The sequence below is a fragment of the Budorcas taxicolor genome, chromosome 11 (genome assembly GCF_023091745.1).
Source record: "Budorcas taxicolor isolate Tak-1 chromosome 11, Takin1.1, whole genome shotgun sequence".
Taxonomy (NCBI): domain Eukaryota; kingdom Metazoa; phylum Chordata; class Mammalia; order Artiodactyla; family Bovidae; genus Budorcas; species Budorcas taxicolor.
The window spans coordinates 159,346,036-159,365,790 of record NC_068920.1 but is presented as its reverse complement, the minus strand read 5'-3'; the positions used below and the strand labels follow the sequence as shown (position 1 = coordinate 159,365,790).

Here is a 19,755-nt window from a genome sequence, read left to right as displayed (position 1 = left end):
GGACAGAGGAGCCTGGCTTGGGGTCGCAAAAAAAAGCAACTGAACGGCTAAACAACAAGGAAATAAAAAACTTTTACTACAATATCTCAACATGAGCTCATTAATTTTAACAAATGTAAACACGACTGAAGCGGCTTAGCAGCAGCAGCAACATAACTAACGACAGCAACAACAAAACCTACTAATGTAAGATGTAAATAATCGAGGAAACTGCGTGCGAGGGTGTGGTAATATGGAACCTCTCTGTACTGTCCTCTCAACTTTTCTATAAACGTAAGTAAGTAAAGTCGCTCAGTCGTGTCCGACTCTTTGCGACCCCATGGACAGTAGCCTACCAGGCTCCTCTGTCCGTGGGATTCTCCAGGCAAGAGTACTGGAGTGGGTTGCCATTTCCTGCTCCAGGGGATCTTCCAGACCTAGGGATCGAACCCAGGTCTCCCGCATTGCAGGCAGACCGTCTGAGCCACCAGGGAAGCCCATGCAAAACTGTTCCCCAAAAGCAAGTTTTACTAGAAAGAGGAAAAAAAAAAATAATTTTCCCCTCCAACTACCCCAGCACCTGAAGCAGAAAAGGGCTCTGCCCTTCACAAAGATGGCGGCCGCCGGCGTCGGAGGCTATCCGCCCCTTTGAAGAATGGCGGCGCCGGCGGGAGGAACCGGAAGCGCGGTCTGGTGGCGGCGCCGGTCGGCGGTAGGCGCGAGAACGCGCGGGGCGGCGCGAGTCCCGGCATGAAGCTGGGGCGGGCCGCGCTGGGCCTGCTGCTGCTGGCGCCGTTGGCGGTGCGGGCGGTGGAGCCCATCAGCCTGGGATTGGCCCTGGCCGGCGTCCTCACCGGCTACATTTCCTACCCGCGCCTCTACTGCCTGTTCGCCGAGTGCTGCAGCCCGAAGCGGAGCCTCAGCCGGGAAGGTAGGATGGGCCGGGGTCTGGTGCCTGAGCTGGGAAGGGGGTCAGAGGCGGGGGCCAGCCAGGAGGCCCGGAAGCCCAAGCAGTGCCCAGCCGGGGGTTGGCGGGGGGGGGGGGGGGGGGCGGTCCAGACCCGGAACCGGCGTGCGGCACAGGGCCTGGCTCCTGGGCCACACCGCAGGCCGACCGGACTTTGGTCTGAGACCTGCGGATGCCAGCTGCACCTTCGCCCAGAAAGCAGGCGGGTGGACGATCGGAAACTTCCTCTAGAGAGTTTCTTGCTCGCTCCTCCCCGGAGACGGGAAGACTGGTGGGGGCTCTCTCGACGCAGAGCAGCGGAGCCGAATTACGCTGCCTTTTTTTTCCTGCCGGCCTTCGGGTGGGGAGGGACAGGGCCGGGGTGAGGGGCTCGCGCTGCTGGCGGAGGCATTGGAGCCAGGGGTCTCATCCGAAAGTGTGGCAGGACTTGCAGAGGGAGGGCCTCCTGCAGAGGGAGGGCCTCCTGCAGAGGGAGGGTCCCCTGGGCCTAGTGCCTACCTATGTCTGCGTCCCAGTAAACGCTTGGAAGAGCTTAGCGGGCTTTGCTGGCTTTGCGTGAGCCTGTAAACTGGGCTACGTTTTGCTAGGTGTGTCCCCCTACTCCCCGCCTGACTGGCTTTGTTTTTTTTCTCAGCGCTGCAGAAGGATCTCGACAGCAAGCTCTTTGGACAGCATCTTGCAAAGAAAGTCATCTTAAATGCTGTGTCTGGCTTCATCAGCAACCCGAAGCCCAAGAAACCTCTCACCCTCTCCCTGCACGGGTGGACAGGCACTGGCAAAAATTTTGTCAGCAAAATCATCGCGGAGAATATCTACGAGGGTGGGCTGAACAGTGACTATGTCCACCTGTTTGTGGCCACGCTGCACTTCCCACACATCTCGAACATCACTCTGTATAAGGCAAGGGCCGAATTTTGGAATCCTTCAGGGATGATGCTTGCTTTGGGGTTTCTTTGTTGGGGGATGGGATTTGGATGTTCTGTGTTGAAAGGAGTGAGCCCTGAAATCAGCCACACGTGGCCGTTTCCCTTTAAAAAGTGTGGAAATTACAGAGGATTGGAGATGGCAGAAGCAATGACACCATCAAAGCTGGTTTCTGAAAACAGGCTGCGGGTGGTACTCAGTAAGTGGTGTGGTAGGATCTTAGAGATGGACGTAATCAAATCCTGGTTAAAGCTCTTCAAATCTAACGTGTTTTATAAAAGGGAAAACATTTCTAGGGAGGCCTAAGTTTGCTTTTATACTTGAACTCACTGATTTAACAGCCTGGCTTCCGGGGCAGACACACCTGAATTTGAGCCCCAGGCTCCCACCTATCAGCTGTGTAATGTTGGGAGAGTCACCTGACTTCTCCTTGAGACTCAGGTTCTTCATCTGTCAAATGGCAGTTGTGAGCATTTCTTTTTAAAAAAATTTTGACCATGCCACGTAGCATGTTGGGTCTTCGTTCCCTGACCAGGGTTTGAACCCGTGCCACCCCGTGCAGTGGAAGCTGGGAGTCTTAACCACTGTGTCACCAGGGAAGTCAGAATTTCTTAAGTTCTTAAACCTGTCAAGTATGTAACATGATGCTCAGCACATGAGCGTTCAAATCATTGGTAACTATTGCCTTTTTTTTTTTTTTTGTCTCACCTGTGTGAATACATTTTTCCCTTCAGCTTGGATGAGCATCAGGGTCACTGCCCAGGAGTTCCTGGGATGTGAGGCTTTCGCTGCTACAACTGGGAAAGTTCCAGGCAAATAGGGACGAGTTGCTCTTCCTAGTTAGCATTCCATCTTCGCTGTTTAATAGCTGTGTGACTGAGCAAGTTACGTAACCTCCCTGCACCTCAGTTTCCTGGTCTGTGAAATAGGAAATGCAGTAGTTAACTGCTTTGATGGGTTTTGGAAGATCACAATAAAACGGGTGAACCGTGCTTAGAACAGGGTCTTGCCTGTAGTGAGTGCTCCATGTACACTTTCTGTTGTCTGTGAGAGGGAGGAACAGAATGGAAGGCCTTGGCTGCTAGAGCCCGCCAGACCTGAGGGAATTCTCGTTTAAACAGTGACTCACTCTGTGGCTTTGTTCAAGTTACTCCAGCTCTCCTGAGGTTCTTCTGTAAATAGAGGTTAGTTCATATCTACAGAGCAGAGTTGGGCTTCCCAAGTGGTGCTAGTGGTAAAAACCCATCTGCCAACGCAGGAGATCTAAGAGACACGGGCTCGATCCCTGGGTTGGGAAGATCCCCTGGAGGAGGGCATGGCAACCCGCTCCAGTATTCTTGCCTGGAGAATCCCATGAACAGGGGAGTTGATCAGTTACAGTTCATGGGGTCGCAAGAGTCAGACACGACTGAAGTGACTTTTCACGAACAGAGCAAAGTTACTGCTTTGGTTAATAGGCACCCATGGAACACTGTACGCTTGGTCTGAGTAGCCAAGCAAAACTCCAGATCATAAGAAGTCAAGACCTATATCATAACTTCCAGAATTTTCCTCAGAAACTAATAGCTAACTCTTTCTTTTTACCTTGTGTGTGTGCTTAGTTGCTTCAGTTGTGTCTGACTCTTTGCAACCTCATGGACTGTAGTCTGCTAGGCTCCTCTGTCCATGGAATTCTTTACGCAAGAATATTGGAGTGGATTGCCCTGTCCTCCTTCAGGGGATCTTCCTGACCCAGAGATCGAACCCAGGTCTCCTGTGTCTCCTGCATTGCAGGCGGATTCTTTTACCTACCGAGCCACCTGGGAAGCCCTCTCCTTATCGTAGGGAGAAACATCTAGGAAAGCATTTTGAAAAGCCATAGCTCAAATTTCTGATGAAAAGGGTCCTCTCTTCTCATCTTGATTGCTTAATACAAGAAGTACCTACATAATGTTCGTAAGGAATGTTCCATTTAAGCAGATTTATTCCAGCAGTCTCCAGGCACTGTTTCAGAAACTCAGGAATGTTGCCTTCCCACACGCATCCTCGAGCACGTGTGCTCTTGAGGTCTCCTTACCCTTCTCGAGACGTTAGAGCCCTTCTCCAGGCTCTTCCAAGGACTTAATCAGGGAAGAGGTTGCTCGGTCTCTGCTTTCTCCCAAGAAGGCTGGTGTCCACAGGATATGTTTTAACATGTTCATTTTGATGACAGAGGACTAGCAATGTAGCATCCATGTGACAAGTCACAGGACGGGAATTATAATCAGGGTGTGGGGCCTTGGAATCAGGCAGGGTGGGGTTCAGATCTTCACTCTGTTACAGCCGAATTTTGTAACATTGGGGAAATTTTGGAACCTCGGTTGATTAAGCTCTTTGTGCCTCGGTCTTCTCATCTGTAAAATGGGCGTGATGATGCCCACTCTGTGGGGTTGTGGTGAGGAACAGAAGAGCTGTGAAGTTCTCGGCACAGCGGGAAGTACACAGTAAGCTCTTGTAAATGCAGCCTTTGTAGACCCCAGGTGCCATGTTAATAGTGCTCCCCCGGCTGTGTCAGTCGCACTTCTGAGAATCTCTGTTGGCTTCCCCCTTGTCACTCAGGATCAGTTACAGTCGTGGATTCGCGGCAACGTGAGTGCCTGTGCAAGGTCCATCTTCATATTTGATGAAATGGACAAGATGCACGCTGGCCTCATAGACGCCATCAAGCCTTACCTAGACTATTACGACAACCTGGATGGGGTCTCCTATCAGAAAGCCATCTTCATATTTCTCAGGTAAAGTCGGGGCCGGGACATGGTTGAAGAGCTCTGAGCCCCAGCCCTGGGGGTTTCGGGGAGAAACACCCCAGTCCTTATTCACTGGAATTGTTCCGCAGCAATGCTGGAGCAGAAAGGATCACAGATGTGGCTTTAGATTTCTGGAGAAGTGGAAAGCAGAGGGAAGAAATCAAGCTCAAAGACATGGAGCATGCCTTGTCTGTGTCGGCCTTCAATAACAAGAACAGTAAGTGGGGGCACTGGTCTGGTGGTCTGGTGGTTAAGACTCCACACTTGCAATGCAGGGGCTGTGAGTTCGAACCCTGGTCAGGGAAGTAAGATCCCACATGCAGTGCAGCGCAGCAAAAGAAAAGAAAGCACATTAAATGGGGTTATCTGCTCCTACCACCAAACCCCTCCCCTGGCACCATTCATGATCCTGCATCCTGGTTTAGACTGACAGCCTCCCCATCACCTGGGACCGATTCTCGGTCTCTTCCCCAGGCCTACTGAGGTCTGAATTCCTGAGGGAATCTGTGTAAACACACTCCAGGTGACTTTTACTCAACACTCAAGAAAGAGGAACTTCGTTGATCCTCAAGATCTTAAATATTTGTTTCCTGTTTCCTTCAGTTAAATCGAAGCAGATGGTGGAACAAGGATGGCTACCAGGGAGGCTTTGGTGGAGATGGGCCCTCAGGCCCCTTGCTTTCCTGCGTTGCCATGGAACTCTGAGGGTCTGTGCCCCGGAGGAACAGCCCGACAAGGAAGGGCTGCAGTTTTAAATAGAGTGGTGAGGGAAGGCTCACGTGAGGGTGACATCTGAGCTGACCTGAGGAGTGAGGGAGCCATGTGGAAATGAGAGAAAAGCAGTGCACCAGACGGAAGAGCACACGCGAGGCCCCTGAGGGGGGAGAGTGCCTGGACGAAGGGCAGGAGAAGAGCAGGAGGCCAGATAAGAGCTGGAGCTCGGGGTGGGCTGCAGATCGTGGAAGGCCTGGGGACCCACAGCAGGGCTCGGCTGCAAGTGGAAAAGGGAGTCCTTGGAGGGTTTTGAGCCGACTGCCCTGTTGAGACCTAGTTTTAACAGGCCTGCCTTGCTGCCAGGTGGAGAACAAACTGAAGGCGGCAATGGGGGCGGGGGGATGGCCAGCGAGGAGCGGCTGCAGCAACCCAGGGGGGAGGTGCTGGTGGCTGGGCCGGGCATCGCAGCAGTGGGAGTGGTCGGTCACGGGCGGCCTGGCGTGTATTTTGAAGGTAGAAACAATGAGATTTCCTAAAGGGCTGTGTGGGAATGAGAAACGAATTGAGGATCTGGTCTGAGCACTTGGCAGGGCCCCCCTGCCCCGCCCCGTTTGTTCAGGGGGCGGCCTCCAGGAGGGGCAGGTTTGCAGGGAGCAGGGGGAATGGCGCCTTGGAGGCGTGGGAGCAGAGGTGTGGAGCAGGCGGCTGAAGTCCCAGTGCACTTGGGTGGGGATGGGGGGGAGTGGCTGTTAGGCTGAGGACGGACCAGGGAGTGGTCGCCAGCGCTCTGTAAAGTCATTTGCTCCAGCTGAGCACTCTTCAGGGGTCTCTGGGGGTTCTGGTTGTCCTTACTCCCCAGCTGATTAGCCTTCTGCCCTCCTTGCCTGATGGCCCCAACTCAGCATTCGCAGCCCCTGGCACTGCCGGGGGTCATCTGTTTACTGGCTGACTGGGCGGCTCCTCCGTTGTGAACCCGGGAGGCAGGTCAGCGTCTGCCTGGCTGTGCTCCGTCCCCAGCCTCAGGCAAGTCCAGCAGGGCTTCAGGAGACTGGCCAGGGCTGTCCCACTTGCTGCAGGCCTACTGCCCAGCACTCAGTTTGGTTCTTTCCCACGGCCACAGACTCCACCCCATCCAGGCAGTCAGATGTTTACTGAGCCCCTGCTGTGTGCAAAGCCCTGTTGGGCAGGGAAAGAATGAACCCGAGTTGCGATGCTGTGATGGACAGTGAGAACGTATGTCTGGCCTTTGTCCACATTTTCTGGCCCAGTGCTCCTAAAGCCCTTGGACTTTGCAAGCAGTGAGAGCCCTAAAGGTGCTTGATGTTCCTGACATGCCCCTTTCAGCCACCCGGAGTCTGTTAAGTGAGGTGACTTTTGGAGAATACCTAAGGTGGGGGGCACTTCCCAGGGGAACCGCCCTGGATTGGAGGGCTGGAGCTTTCAGTCTCCCACCCTTTCAGGCCCCTGGGGAGGGGAGGGGCAGCTGAAGGTTGACTCAGTCGCCAGTGGGCAGTGATTTAATCAGTCATGCCTATGTAGAGAATTTTCCGTAAGAACCCTAAAGGACGGGGTTCGGAGAGCTCCGGGTTGGTGAAGACGCAGAGATTTGGGGAGAGTGATGGGCTCAGAGTTCATGGGAGCTCCACGCCCCTTCCCACATCCCTTGCCCCCTGCGTCTCCAGCTGGCTGGTCCTGAGTCATATCCTTTTATAATAAACCGGCAGTCTAGTCATAAAAGAGTTCTCTGAGTTCCATGAGCCCCACTTACAAAGAAATTGAACCCAAGGAGGGGCGGCGGCGGCCCCTCAGGAGCACAGGGGACAGCGGGAACTTCCGGTCGGGGGCTGGGGGGCTGTCTCGTGGGGCGGCGCCCGGCCTGTGGGACCTGACGCAGAACCGAGGTGAACTCTAGGGCCTCCGGGTGGTGTGGAAGCACTCGGTAGCGTCGGGGAAGACCCGGGTGGGAAGGGCGGCAGAGCCAGCCCGGGATTACGGCACAGGACGGAAGCGGGAGGGCGGAAGGGGGACAGTTCTGAAGAACCTCGGGCTGGGACCCAGCGGTGCTGGCTCGCCTCGGAGGAGGGAGCGGGGGGTCCAGAGGCCGGGGGTCTGGGAGGACCCGTGACCGCCCTGCGGCCGCAACAGCACTGTCCACACGTTACTGGGGCTCTAGCCTTTGGTCCCCCAAACGCTCTGGAGGGTTTGGACACGGAGGCGGCAGCAGTGAGTGTGCACCCTGTCACTGATCCAGCCACGGGAACCCCAGCCAGTCGCAAATTTCCGAGAGGCTGGTCTTTCGCCTGGAACTCCCGTCACCTTCCCCTTCTGTGAACCTGCCAGCCTGTCTCTGGTCCCTTGCTTGCATGGCCTGTCTGTCCAGGGATGGCCGGTGAGCCTCCTTCCCGCTTGAGGTCTTGAGAGGCCTCCCCGCCCACCGTGGTGCCCCCCTGTCATCGGCTGCTGACGAGCTGAATGGTCGGTCTGCCTGCTGCTTAGATCAGTCCCCGCTGAGGGCAGGCACGGGGCTCCACCTTGTGGTCGACACCCAGCCGATGCGTGCAGATGGGCGGACCGACGGTGAATGAACAGCACCTTTTTCTTTTTCCCAGGTGGCTTCTGGCACAGCAGCTTAATAGACCGAAACCTCATTGATTATTTCGTTCCCTTCCTCCCGCTGGAATATAAACACCTGAAGATGTGCATCAGAGTCGAAATGCAGTCCCGAGGCTACGAGGTGGACGAGGACATTGTGAGCAGGGTGGCTGAGGAAATGACATTTTTCCCCAAAGAGGAGAGAGTTTTCTCCGACAAAGGCTGCAAAACCGTATTCACCAAGTTAGATTACTACTACGATGACTGACGGCGCCAGAGCAGTCCTGGAAGAGAGTGAAATGAATTCCTCCTGTGTGACAGGACAGGCACCTCCCGGGCATTTTTTCATCCAGCAGAACCTACAGGCTGTCAGTGGCGGATGCAGACGGACAGCAGTCCCCATGGCCTGCAGAGGAGGGGAGGAGCCCGCTCCCAGCCCACCCAAGCCAGGGCTCATGATTTTTTTTTTAAAAATCATGTTTTAATTTCAAGTGTTTCTGTTTCAAGGAAGGATGAATCAGTTTTACTGAAAAATGTGATAATTTTTATTTAAAATGGTTTTTAACATTATGAGAAACTTTTCAGACTCTTAAGTTGTTGACTTATGTGTGTTTTTTCATAATTTAAACGTACACCGTGATGTCACTACTGCATAAATGCCCACGCCTGCCACCCTCAGTCTGTCCTCTAGGGTGGCGTGACTGGGGACCGAGGCTGGAGCAGCGAGCAGACCTGTCATGGGATGACCATCACAAGGGCGATGAGCCTTAGATAGAAGACAGACACACCCAGGCCCATCACAGATAAGGCCCAAGTGTCCTTCCCAAGAGTGTTCATCACAGTAATACTGTGAACTGTAACACTGAATGATCTTAGTAACACTGTGAACAATTTGCTAGAAACAATTTCCTGGAAAGAAAAGTGTCTGCAAGCCTATCGCTTGCCTGTCAGTGAGCTTTGAAAAGGCCCCTCTGCTTTCCATTCCTGAATGAGTCATGCACTCAGTGGCAGGTTTTGCCAAATTTTCATAAAAATACGGTTTTTCATATTTTTTTACTCATTTTTATCATGTTTAATCAGAACTCCCCAAACCTCTAGGAAAGCTTAGCTTCTTCCCCCATGATGCTGAGCACGGTGTTTCTATTTGTTAAATGCAAATGCTGCCACTTTACAACATGATTCGTGAATACATTTTTTTTAAAGTGGGAAAAAAAAAAACACCTCGAGGCCCTACCTTCTGTGCTTGGGCTGTGAATTGAGACCTAACTGCACCCCAGGCCGAAATGGGGAGGAGCGTGACACAGCTGAGGATCTGGGTGGCTCCGGCTCTGCTCAGTTCCCTGGGACGTCCGGTGTCTCGGGTTCATGGAGCTCCCAACTCCCAGCTGTGAAATTCACTCAAGTCTGGAGACCTAGCCCCACTGAGAAGCCAGGCAGGAGTGAGAGCAGTGTAGGGGCCTAAATACCTTGCATTGTGCACACACGTGTGCCTACAAGGGCTCTTGTGGGTGTGAGTGTCTGCAGTGCTCACAGGGGCGGTCTTTAGCAGGCACAGAAAATGGGGGGACCCCCTGCCTCAGGGCTACGTACCCAGTACAGGAACTAAGGCCACCCAGGCCCCCTAAGGCGCCCCTGAGCACTGGAGAGTTCCTGATGTTGCCCTGAAGCTGGCCTGCTGTGTCCCCAGGAGTCACGGATTGGGGCTATCCATTCATCTGAGGTCCCCAGTCCCTGGGAGTCCCTATTAGGGGACACTGGGGTACCCTGACTCACCTAGAAAGTTCAGTCTTCCAGATGAGGCTGCGTGGGGAGAAGTGGAAGCAGCAGTGGCCTGGGACCCCAATGGAGAGAGGGCAGGCTCACGGGATGCACACTTCCAACCTGGAAATGGGGGGAGTGGGTGACCTGATGGTGAAGAGGGTCTCAGTTTTCTAGAAAGGGCTCCATCCTTGGTCCTGGGAAGAGCCAGTGTGAACAAATAACTCACTGAAGAGCTCAGGTTGAGGGTTAAGCTGAGATCTGGTTAATGTAACAAGGATTTCGTTATTTCCAGGTCCTGGACAGGAAGACCAGGCAAGCAGGTTTCCTGGTCTGAGCTCGGCCACACTGTAGGTCCAGAATGGCAGCCGTGAAATCACATTTTAGGGCCTCGCTTTCCTGCCTGCATTAATTTTAGAGCATATCTGAAAGAAAGCCAGCTTGGGACTTCCCCAGTGATCCAGTGATTAAGACTCTGCCTTCCGGTGCAGGGGGTGTGGCTCTGACCCCCGGTGGGAAACTAAGGGGCCATGTGCCATGGGGTGCAGCCAAAAAATAAAGTAAAACCAGCTCTCTCTCGTGCTTACATCCACAAAAATTACCTGGGGTGTGACTCATCATCTAATCCAGTTTAACTTTGTACTGAACAGCCTTTAAGGTAAACGATGTGAAGACAGCCAACCAGCATGTCCAGTAAGCCTAATTCACCCAAGTTATTAAAGAGCCTTTCCTCAGCTCAAACTTCAGAGCTCCCAAATAAACCAGAAAAAAAAATCTGCAAGTGGCATCTCATGATAAAATTTAAGCCTTATTATCTGACATTCAGTAGGTCAGTCCAAGCTCATCTACGTCTTACTTGGGGTGAGGAGGCTGGGCCGTGGGCATCCGTGGCCTTTTCAAGTTACAAGTCAGTCACAGCAGTTCAAAGGTAGCCAACACATCTCGAGTTTATTGCATCATTGTAAACAAGAAATCTTATCTCCTCCTGACCAGAAACCCAAAAGGTTATAAAAGAAATTTAACTTAGATCCAACTTGAGGACATGTACTAAAAGTTTCAAGCCTCACCTTGACATTAAAAGACTAAGTGTGATGCTCTATAAGGCATGGCCATGCTGTAGGAACATTCATTCTGCCACATCTTATATATATATAAAAGCTGCATGTTCTCATTACGTGTCTTCAGTTGCACTGCAACCACAAGATAGAGCGATTCACACTGGCTGGAATCAAAGTCTTATTTCCCCAAGGCCAGGGCAGTGCAGCCTGGCACCACCACCATAAAGGACGTCATTCTTAGATGACACCCAGGACCAGCCAAGACCGTCTGTTTTAAGAGCATCTGATAAAGGAACAGGCAATTATCGCTTCCCATGTTTTAAAATAAGCAATGTTTCATTTCTCTATTATCTAAGATTCCCGAGTAAAAACATTATTAAAAACAGCCATATCCTTGAAAACTCAAGCATTTCTAGTGTACAATACTTTCCCTTTGGCAATGCAAGCTGATCGTCCAGTTGGCACGTGTCCTCTGTGGAAAGATGGGGTTCTGCAGATTTCAAATGGTTCTGTGGAGTCAAGTGAAAAGCTGACCGACATGTAAACTGTAACAAACATTCCACCATGGGAACCAAGGACTCAAACTCAAAGCCAACGGCTGCGTTGTGATCCATCTCTAGAGATGAGATGGCTGGTGGGACCCGGAGCCATGGCTGAAATTCAGGAGGAGCAGTAGTACCAGAAAGGCTGCAGTCAACACCAAGTGAGGGTTGGAGATGGAATCCCATGACGAGGGTTGGAAACAGCAGCAAAGCCACGGACAGAAGGAGGTCCTGCCCGTTCTGCAGGGCCGCAGGGGCCTGGCACGGAGCCCCCACCCCACAAGCAGATGGTTCACCCAGCCGTGTGCTCGGCCTGGGTTCTCCCACTGGACAATCTGTGCCAGAAGGTGCCACCAATGTTACCTGAGAATACTTCATCTTGGTGAACGCGTTCTGTAGAAGAAAAAGAACAAGAGCTGAAGAGTGTTTCTGGCAGGTGAAAACCAATGCTCCCTGGCTTGCATTAGCCCCTGAACTTCAGTTCAGCTTCTGGGGTGTGGGTACCGTTGGGTCAGAAAGAGTCCCTGGCCTCTGTTTTCAAGGCACTTCTGTCAAGGTCAGTTAAGTGTGTGGGGGAGGCGGATTTCAAAACTTCATTTCCAACTGTGATGAACAGCTGCGTTGCTGTCATGTTGCAACACAAGTCCACTCGACAGCGGAGCATCATTTCACAAATCAACCCTTAGAACCTTCCGGATCCCGCGAGTCCACAGGTGCAAATGTGCAAACCCCGAGGAGGTCTTCAAAGTGCTTCTTCAGGCCCGGCCCCCGGTCTGCTGGGCGCCCGGTCGTGTCTCAGCCCGCCTGCCAAGGGCTCAGTAGAAATCCAGCCGTGACTGCACGGTCTTGCAGCCCTTGTCTGAGTATATTTTCTCGTCCTTTGGGAAGAATGTCATCTCTTCCGCCACTCGGGTGACGACATCTTCATCGATGGCGGAACCGCGGGCCTTCATCTCCGCCCGCACGCACATCTTCACGTGTCTGTACTCCAGGGGCAGGAAGGGGATGAAGTAGTCGATGAGGTTCCGGTCTATCAGGCCGCTGTGCCACAGGCCACCTGGGAAACAGGGCACAGCTGGGTTTCCTGCCGCTTCCGTCCTTGTCAGCCCGCCAGCATGCGGCTCCTACAGGGCTTGTCCTCATCCCCACCCCAGCACATTCCCCACGTCTGCAGCCCTCAAGATTCACTTTTGGTCAAGCCTGATGTAAGGGCTGGCTGGCTACCCCCACTAACTGGCTTCTAGAATAGCATGCCCTCCAAAAAAAGTCCCTACTTCAGCCAAGCTACAGGGGTGAGCGGATTCTGTGGTTTTGTGAAAGGGAGAGACGGTTGGGACTTTCCTGGCGGTCTGCTGGTTAGGACCTGAGCTTCCGCTGCAGAGGGCACGGGTTCGATCCCTGGTTGGGGAACTAAGAAACCACAAGCTGCAGAGTCAAAATAAAAAAGAGAGAGAGAAAGAGAAGGGTGATGCTGTGGGCCAGGTGGAGGGCACCCACTCAGGGAGACTCACTGTGTTTGTTATTGAAGACCCCGACAGACAGCACCGCCTCCAGGTCCCTCAGCTGGATGTCCTCTCTCTTCCTCCCGGCCCGCCAGAAGTCAAGGGCCGTCTTAGTTATGAGGTCTCCGCCTGCGTTGCTGAGTTTGCCAGAGAAACCAGATTAAAACCACGCACTGACTTCTCTATGACATATACACACTACTGCATATAAAAGATAACTAGTGAGAGCCTACTGTCCAGCACAGGGAACTCTACTCAATACTCTGTGGTGACCTAGATGGGTAAACATACCTAAAAAACAGTGTACATATGTATGTAACACTTTGCTATAACCTCAGATATGCAGATGACACCACCCTTATGACAGAAAGTGAAGAGAAACTAAAGAGCCTCTTGATGCAAGTGAAAGAGAGACTGAAAAAGCTGACTTAAAGCTCAACATTCAAAAAACCAAGATCATGGCATCTGATCCCATCACTTCATGGCAAATAGATGGGGAAACAATGGAAACAGTGACAGACTTTATTTTCTTGGGCTCCAAAATCACTGCAGATGGTGACTGCAGCCATGAAATTAAAAGACGCTTGCTCCTTGGAAGAAAAGCTATGACCAACCTAGATAGCACATTAAAAAGCAGAGACATTACTTTGCCAACAAAGGTCCATCTAGTCAAGGCTATGGTTTTTTCAGTAGTCATGTATGGATGTGAGAGTTGGACCATAAAGAAAGCTGAGCACTGAAGAATTCATGCTTTTGAACTGTGGTGTTGGAGAAGACTCCTGAGAGTCCCTTGGACTGCAAGGAGATCCAACCAGTCCATCCTCAAGAAAATCAGTCCTGAAGGACTGATTGGAAGTCCTTCATTGGAAGGACTGATGCTGAAGCTGAAACTCCAATACTTTGGCTACCTGATGTAAAGACCTGACTCATTGGAAAAGACCCTGATTCTGGGAAAGACTGAGGGCAGGAGGAGAAGGGGGCAACAGAGGATGAGATGGTTGGATGGCATCACCGACTCAATGGATATGAGTCTGAGCAAACTCCGGGAGATGGTGAAGGACAGGGAGGCCTGGCGTGGTGCAGTTCTTGAGGTCGCAGAGTCAGACACGACTGAGCAACGACCAACAAACTCCCACAGACACTAACACAGCACTAAACCAGCTCGACTCCAATAACAATCAATTTCAAGAAAAAGACAGTCTAATCAGGAAACAGACCTGCTCTAAGTTCACTGTTTTTTCTTTTCCTTTTCAGTTTCTTTTCAGCTTACAGCCAAATAGATAAACCAGTCTATATGTATTAAAGGCGTGTAATGACTTCTTACTGATGTCACTTATCAGGAAACACTGTGAGTTTTCTAAGATGGAATCAGTTTGTGATATTTCTCAAAAGTTTATTTTTAACCAAGGAGTATTTACTATGTGTTACTAGACAAAGAAAAAGAAAAAACAAATCCATCTGCCCTCACAAGCTGAAAATCTGTTTTCTCAGGCAGAGATAAAAAAAAAACTTGGTGTGCAACGCTATGACTTTTTATCAACCCCAGAGATGACACGTGTAGGTAGCGAAATGGCCTATTATCAGTAACAATTTCCTTCATTCATTTCCTCCTGCCCTGCCCAGTGCAATGATGACACCAGCCACCCAGAAGAAGTCTACAAGTTACTTTTGCCAGGCTGGCACATTCGTCCCCCCCACATTTCTAGCCCTGGGAAAATGAAGGGCTCGGTACATCCCCACTCAAGAAACACCTCCAACTGACCTGAGAAAGATGAAGATGGCCTTCCGGTAAGATACACCATCAATCTGCTCGTAGTAATCTAGGAACGGCTTGATTGCGTCAATGACTCCCGGGTGCAACTTATCCATCTCGTCAAATATGAACACGGAGCCCGCACATGCACTCACGTTACCCCGGATCCACCTCTGTAACTGGTCCTGGACCAACCATAAAAGAAAAAATGGGCCACGGGGACTCAAAAGGGTGTGCCCAGGGGAAAAGCGCTACACTGTTCTTCACGCTCAGGAAGGTGAAAAATCAGAGCTCTCTGGGGTTTAACAACAAAAACCACATCCTAACCTGCACTCACTGGGTAACTACTTTTCCAAAACTTCATCTATAAAAAGTAGGAGGAACATGGCTGATTCATGTCAGTGTATGGCAAAAACCACTACAATATTGTAATTAGCCTCCAATTAAATAAATGTTTAAAAAATTAAATTTTAAAAAAAGAAAGAAAAAAAAGGGGAGGGAGACGGAAACCAGCAGAGAGATGGGTGCTAAAAGGCAAATAAGTGTTTTCCTAACTCAAACGAACCCAATGCAACTTTTTAAAGGTATAAGATATGTTTAAGAATAAGTATAAGAATATTTATCGTTTCACTGGTAACCAACTGATAATTTTCATCTCACTGTGGACGGAAATCTCAATTTTACTAGACATACTGAGGAATAAGAAACTAGACTAAGACCAGCGCTGTGTCCAAAGCCAGTGCCTTGTAATGGTGTTACAAGTATAGTGAACAAAGACGCTGACCTAGATGACATTTCACGACAAGCACGTGTGCCTGTATTTCTAGGGATTTATGAAAGAATTTGGAAAATAAGAAAATCATTCTCTTTTTGGCTGTCTTCCCTGTCTTACTGTTTATGTGGCAAATATCCACTTTTACTTCCCTTCAGTTTCTATTCCTTATTTCAGTCCCCACCTAACACTAAGTAGGAACACTAAGGATGTAGGAATACAGGATGTCCATTTAAACAAGAGCCCTACTGGACAAGTTAACAATACAATGCCAAGAACATGAAGGACAGGAGGAGCAAAGGGAAAAACCGCTACTGAGGAGGAAAAAAAATCCTCTGGTCCTTACTGCTTAAATGCAGAGGCCAAGCTGAAGCTACATCACAGGCAGGAATTTATTTTTTCATTTTTGGCTGTGCTTGAGGGATCTTAGTTCCCTGACCAGGGATTGAACCTGTGCCCTCAGCAGTGAAAACATGGAGTCCTAACCACGAGACCACCAAGGAATTCCCAAGGGAGCCTTAAATAGAGCCATTTGAGTCTGTTTCACTTAACCAAGGGCTCGGACGGGGATGTTGCGCATACTCACTGCACAGCACGGCTACCCTGCAGACGGGGAGACAGGAGATTTGGGTTCCAGTTTCTCATTTGTCGTAAGGTCACAAAGACTGCGGGGAGCACGTCACCTTCCCGCTCTTGGCTCCATCTTTTAACGGAGCATCACCCCGCTGTACTGGGCTTCCCTGGTGGCTCAGTGGCAAAGAACCCACCTGTCACTGCAGGAAACGCGGGTTTGATCCCTGGATCGGGAAGATCCCCTGGAGAAGGAAATGGCAGCCCACTCCAGTATTCTTGTCTGGGAAATCCCACGGACAGAGGAGCCTGGTGGGCAACAGTCCATGGGGTGGCAAAAGAGTCAGACACAACTTAGCGACTGAGCATGCCCACACCCCGCTGTATTATTTTGGAATTGGTGAGGCAAAAGCTGCAGAACTGCAAATGGCAAAGGGTCACCAGGGTGGGGGACCTGTCCCTTAAACCAGTGGGGTCTGGGGCTACTGCAGCGCAAAGAAAGAAACAGAGGCTGGAGTCAGGGAGCAGGTCACCCAGACCAGTCGGAGAAGCCGGAGGACGGGATAACAATTCCTTGCCTGATACAGTTTTATGTGCTGCTCATGAGGGAAGTGCAGGGTCGACACAAACAGGTGGACAAAGTTGCTCTTCAGGCCTTTGGGGTGAAGATTTTCAGCCACAATTTGGCTGACAAAATTCTTGCCTGTGCCAGCCCAGCCGTGTAAGGAGAGAGTCAGTGGTTTCTTCGGATTTTTGTTGTTCTTGAAGCCGGTCAGCGCCTTGAGAATCACCTCTGTGGCCAGATGCTGCCCAAACAGCTTCTCCTCCAAGTCCTGCTTCAGGGCTGTAGGAGCCAGCCCGAGAACAAGAGAGAAAAATACACATTAAACACGCACCAGAAGAGCAGTGCTCGCCCCAGCTGGCCAAAGTGGAAGGCACTTAGCAAAGTGGTCCAGCATGTGATCTCTGCCAAACCCCAGGGTTGGCACTGAGGCGGAACCACGGGGCTGCGGTCACACGAGGCCACTTCCAAGTAAAGGGACTGGAGAAGGAAGCTAAATGCGTTCGCTCATCCAAGGACTGGCCCTCTCGACTGGGCTGCTTTGCTAATCCCCCAGCCACCCTACCGGCTTGGAAGAAAACCGAGAGTCAGATGTGGGCTTTCGGGGCGGACGCTGCACATCTGAAAGGTACTTAACAGGGTCGACACGGCACAGAAGGGCGGCTGCTTTTTCAGTTTCTTCTTACTGTCCTCCCAAGAATTGCAAACTTTTAGGGAGGAAGTTGGGCAGACCCCCCACGATCCGGAGGATCTCTCCGAAGACACGGCTTCCGAGGCTGCAGCCGGGACCGAAACCCCACCTCTTCTCCCTCCTACCCCATCCAAGGGTGAGCCCCGGGTGCGGAGGCGCTGACGCCCGCGAGGGGCCTGTCTCCCGCGCCCCGCGAGCCCCTCCAGGGCAGCCCCGCCGTACCCGACGCGTTGAGCGGCCGCTCGCTGCGGCAGCACTCGGCGAAGCGGCAGTACAGGTCCTTGTAAGACAGGTAGCCGGTGAGCGCCGACGCCGCCCCGATGGCGATGCCCACCGTGATAGGCTCGAATGCCGCCACCACGTGGGCCGCCAGCAGCAGTCGCAGCGCCGCGGCGCCCCCAAGCCGCGGACCCAGCCGCATAGCCCACGTAGCGCCCGCCGCCACCGCCTTCGCAGCAGCCTGGGCCACCCAGGCGGTCGAGCGGCGGGACGGACTTCCGGCATGCGTCACTTCCGACCTCCAGGTCCGCCCACCCCATAGGACGGCTTCGTGGGCTAGGGGCGTGGCTCCGTGTCGCCATCTTTGTGAGTGGCACGAAAGCTGTCTCCGTTCAGGGGCGTGGCTCTGTGCCGCCTTCTTTGTGAGTGGCACGAAAATCATCTCAGCTTGGTCCAGTTGAGTCGCGCGCTAGTGTCCGACTCTTTGCAACCCCGTGGACAGCAGCACGCCAGGCCTCCCTGTCCATCACCAGCTCCCGGAGTTTACTCAAACTCATGTCCATCGAGTCAGTGATGCCATCCAACCATCTCATCCTCTGTCGTCCCCTTCTCCCACCTTCAATCTTTCCCAGCATCAGGGGCTTTTCAAATGAGTCAGTTCTTCGCATCAGGTGACCAAAGTATTGGAGTTTCAGCTTCAGCATCAGTCCTTCCAATGAATATTCCGGACTGATCTCCCTTAAGATGGACTGGTTGGATCTCCTTGCAGACCAAGGAACTCTCAAGAGTCATCAACTCCACAGCCCAAAAGCACCAGTTCTTCAGCGCTCAACTTTCTTTATAGTCCAACTCTTACATCCATACCTGACTACTGGAAAAACCATCTAGAAAAGCTTGGTGAAGGCGGTGGTTTAGTCTCTTAAGTCGTGTCCGACTCTTGCGATCCCATGGACTGTAGCCTGCTAGGCTCCTCTGTCCGTGAGATTTCCCAGGCAACAATCCTGGAGTGGTTAGCTTCTGTTTCAAACCCATGCCTAACTTCTACTGTTTTGTTTTCTTCCCAGATCTTTCACACTTTGCTTTGTCACCCCTCCTTTCACTTCCCCTGGACCTATCCTGAGCATTTGTCAAGTCTCCCCACCCACCTGCCTTCCTGAAACAGTTGCTTAGCGCTCTGTACTGCGGGCCCTCAGGCTGAGCCCTGGGGCTACAGCAAGGCAGATGTGCGAGGTCCAACCCAGAAGTCCATTCTTCCATTGAGCTGCTACAAGGCCAGCTCCTTGCTGGATGCTGGAAAACAGCAAGGAAGTAGAGGGGGCTGCCCCTACCCTCTGGACTTCTAGGGGCAGCAGTCAGTGGGTGAGGGTCCATGCCGAGCTCTTTGAAGGTCAGGGGCCCATGGAGCAGGGAATGCGTTTGTCTAGACTCGAAAGGGTTGACCAAGCGAACAGTAAGGAGTAGAGTGTGCTATGCAGGGAACAGAATACGCAGGATGTGCAGTTTGGGGAACTGAGAGTATGTCACGTGGCGGAAGCTGGTGAGAACGGAGAACTAGACAGACTGGAAGGGGAAGGCCTCTCTTTTGGTGGGGGTAATAAAAACTCTGGAAAATTCTGAGAGAGATGGGAATACCAGACCACCTGACCTGCCTCTTGAGAAATCTGTATGCAAGTCAGGAAGCAACAGTTAGAATTGGACATGGAACAACAGACTGGTTCCAAATAGGAAAAGGAGTAGGTCAAGGCTATATATTGTCGCCCTGTTTATTTAACTTATACGCAGAGTACATCATGCGAAATGCTAGGCTAGATGAAGCACAAGCTGGAATCAAGATTGCGGGAGAAATATCAATAACCTCAGATATGCAGATGGCAGAAAGTGAAGGGGAACTAAAAAGCCTCTTGATGAAAGTGAAAGAGGAGAGTAGAAAAGTTGGCTTAAAGCTCAACATCCACAAAACAAAGATCATGGCATCTGGTCCCATTACTTCACGGGAAATAGATGGGGAAACAGTGGAAACAGTGGCAGACTCTATTTTTCTGGACTCCAGAATCACTGCAGATGGTGACTGCAGCCATGAAATAAAAAGACACTTGCTCCTTGGAAGAAAAGCTATGACCAACCTAGATAGCATATTAAAAAGCAGAGACATTATTTGCCAACAAAGGTCCTTCTAGTCAAGGCTATGGTTTTTCCAGTAGTCATGTATGGATGTGAGAGTTGAACCATAAAGAAAGCTGAGCGCCAAAGAATGGATGCTTTTGAACTGTGGTGTTGGAGAAGACTATTGAGAGTCCCCTGGACTGCAAGGAGATCCAACCAGTTCATCCTAAAGGAGATCCATCCTGAATATTCATTGGAAGGACTGATGCTGAAGCTGAAACTCC

General features: G+C 51.6%; 2 protein-coding genes across 3 annotated transcripts; one reads left to right on the top strand and one right to left on the bottom strand.

Annotated features, from left to right (window-relative positions):
• The first annotated feature begins 729 nt into the window (after nucleotides 1-729).
• TOR1A (torsin family 1 member A) lies at nucleotides 730-8,446 on the top strand. The gene is made up of 5 exons (XM_052648867.1): nucleotides 730-910; nucleotides 1,581-1,846; nucleotides 4,448-4,623; nucleotides 4,725-4,852; nucleotides 7,959-8,446. Exons 1-5 carry the CDS (start codon nucleotides 730-732, stop codon nucleotides 8,207-8,209), a joined length of 1,002 nt encoding a protein of 333 aa, XP_052504827.1. The 3' UTR covers nucleotides 8,210-8,446.
• A 2,182-nt stretch (nucleotides 8,447-10,628) lies between these two features.
• TOR1B (torsin family 1 member B) lies at nucleotides 10,629-17,607 on the bottom strand. Of its 2 annotated transcripts, none has more exons than XM_052648454.1 (5): nucleotides 17,372-17,607; nucleotides 16,475-16,740; nucleotides 14,564-14,739; nucleotides 12,811-12,938; nucleotides 10,629-11,692 (listed from the first exon to the last, which is right to left on the bottom strand). In XM_052648454.1, the coding sequence occupies exons 1-5, from the start codon at nucleotides 17,568-17,570 to the stop codon at nucleotides 11,592-11,594; spliced, it is 870 nt and encodes a 289-aa protein (XP_052504414.1). In that variant the 5' UTR covers nucleotides 17,571-17,607; the 3' UTR covers nucleotides 10,629-11,591. The 2 variants fall into 2 exon arrangements, with proteins under 2 accessions (XP_052504414.1, XP_052504413.1); XM_052648453.1 differs by having other exon boundaries at nucleotides 11,582-12,356.
• Between the last annotated feature and the right edge of the window lie 2,148 nt (nucleotides 17,608-19,755).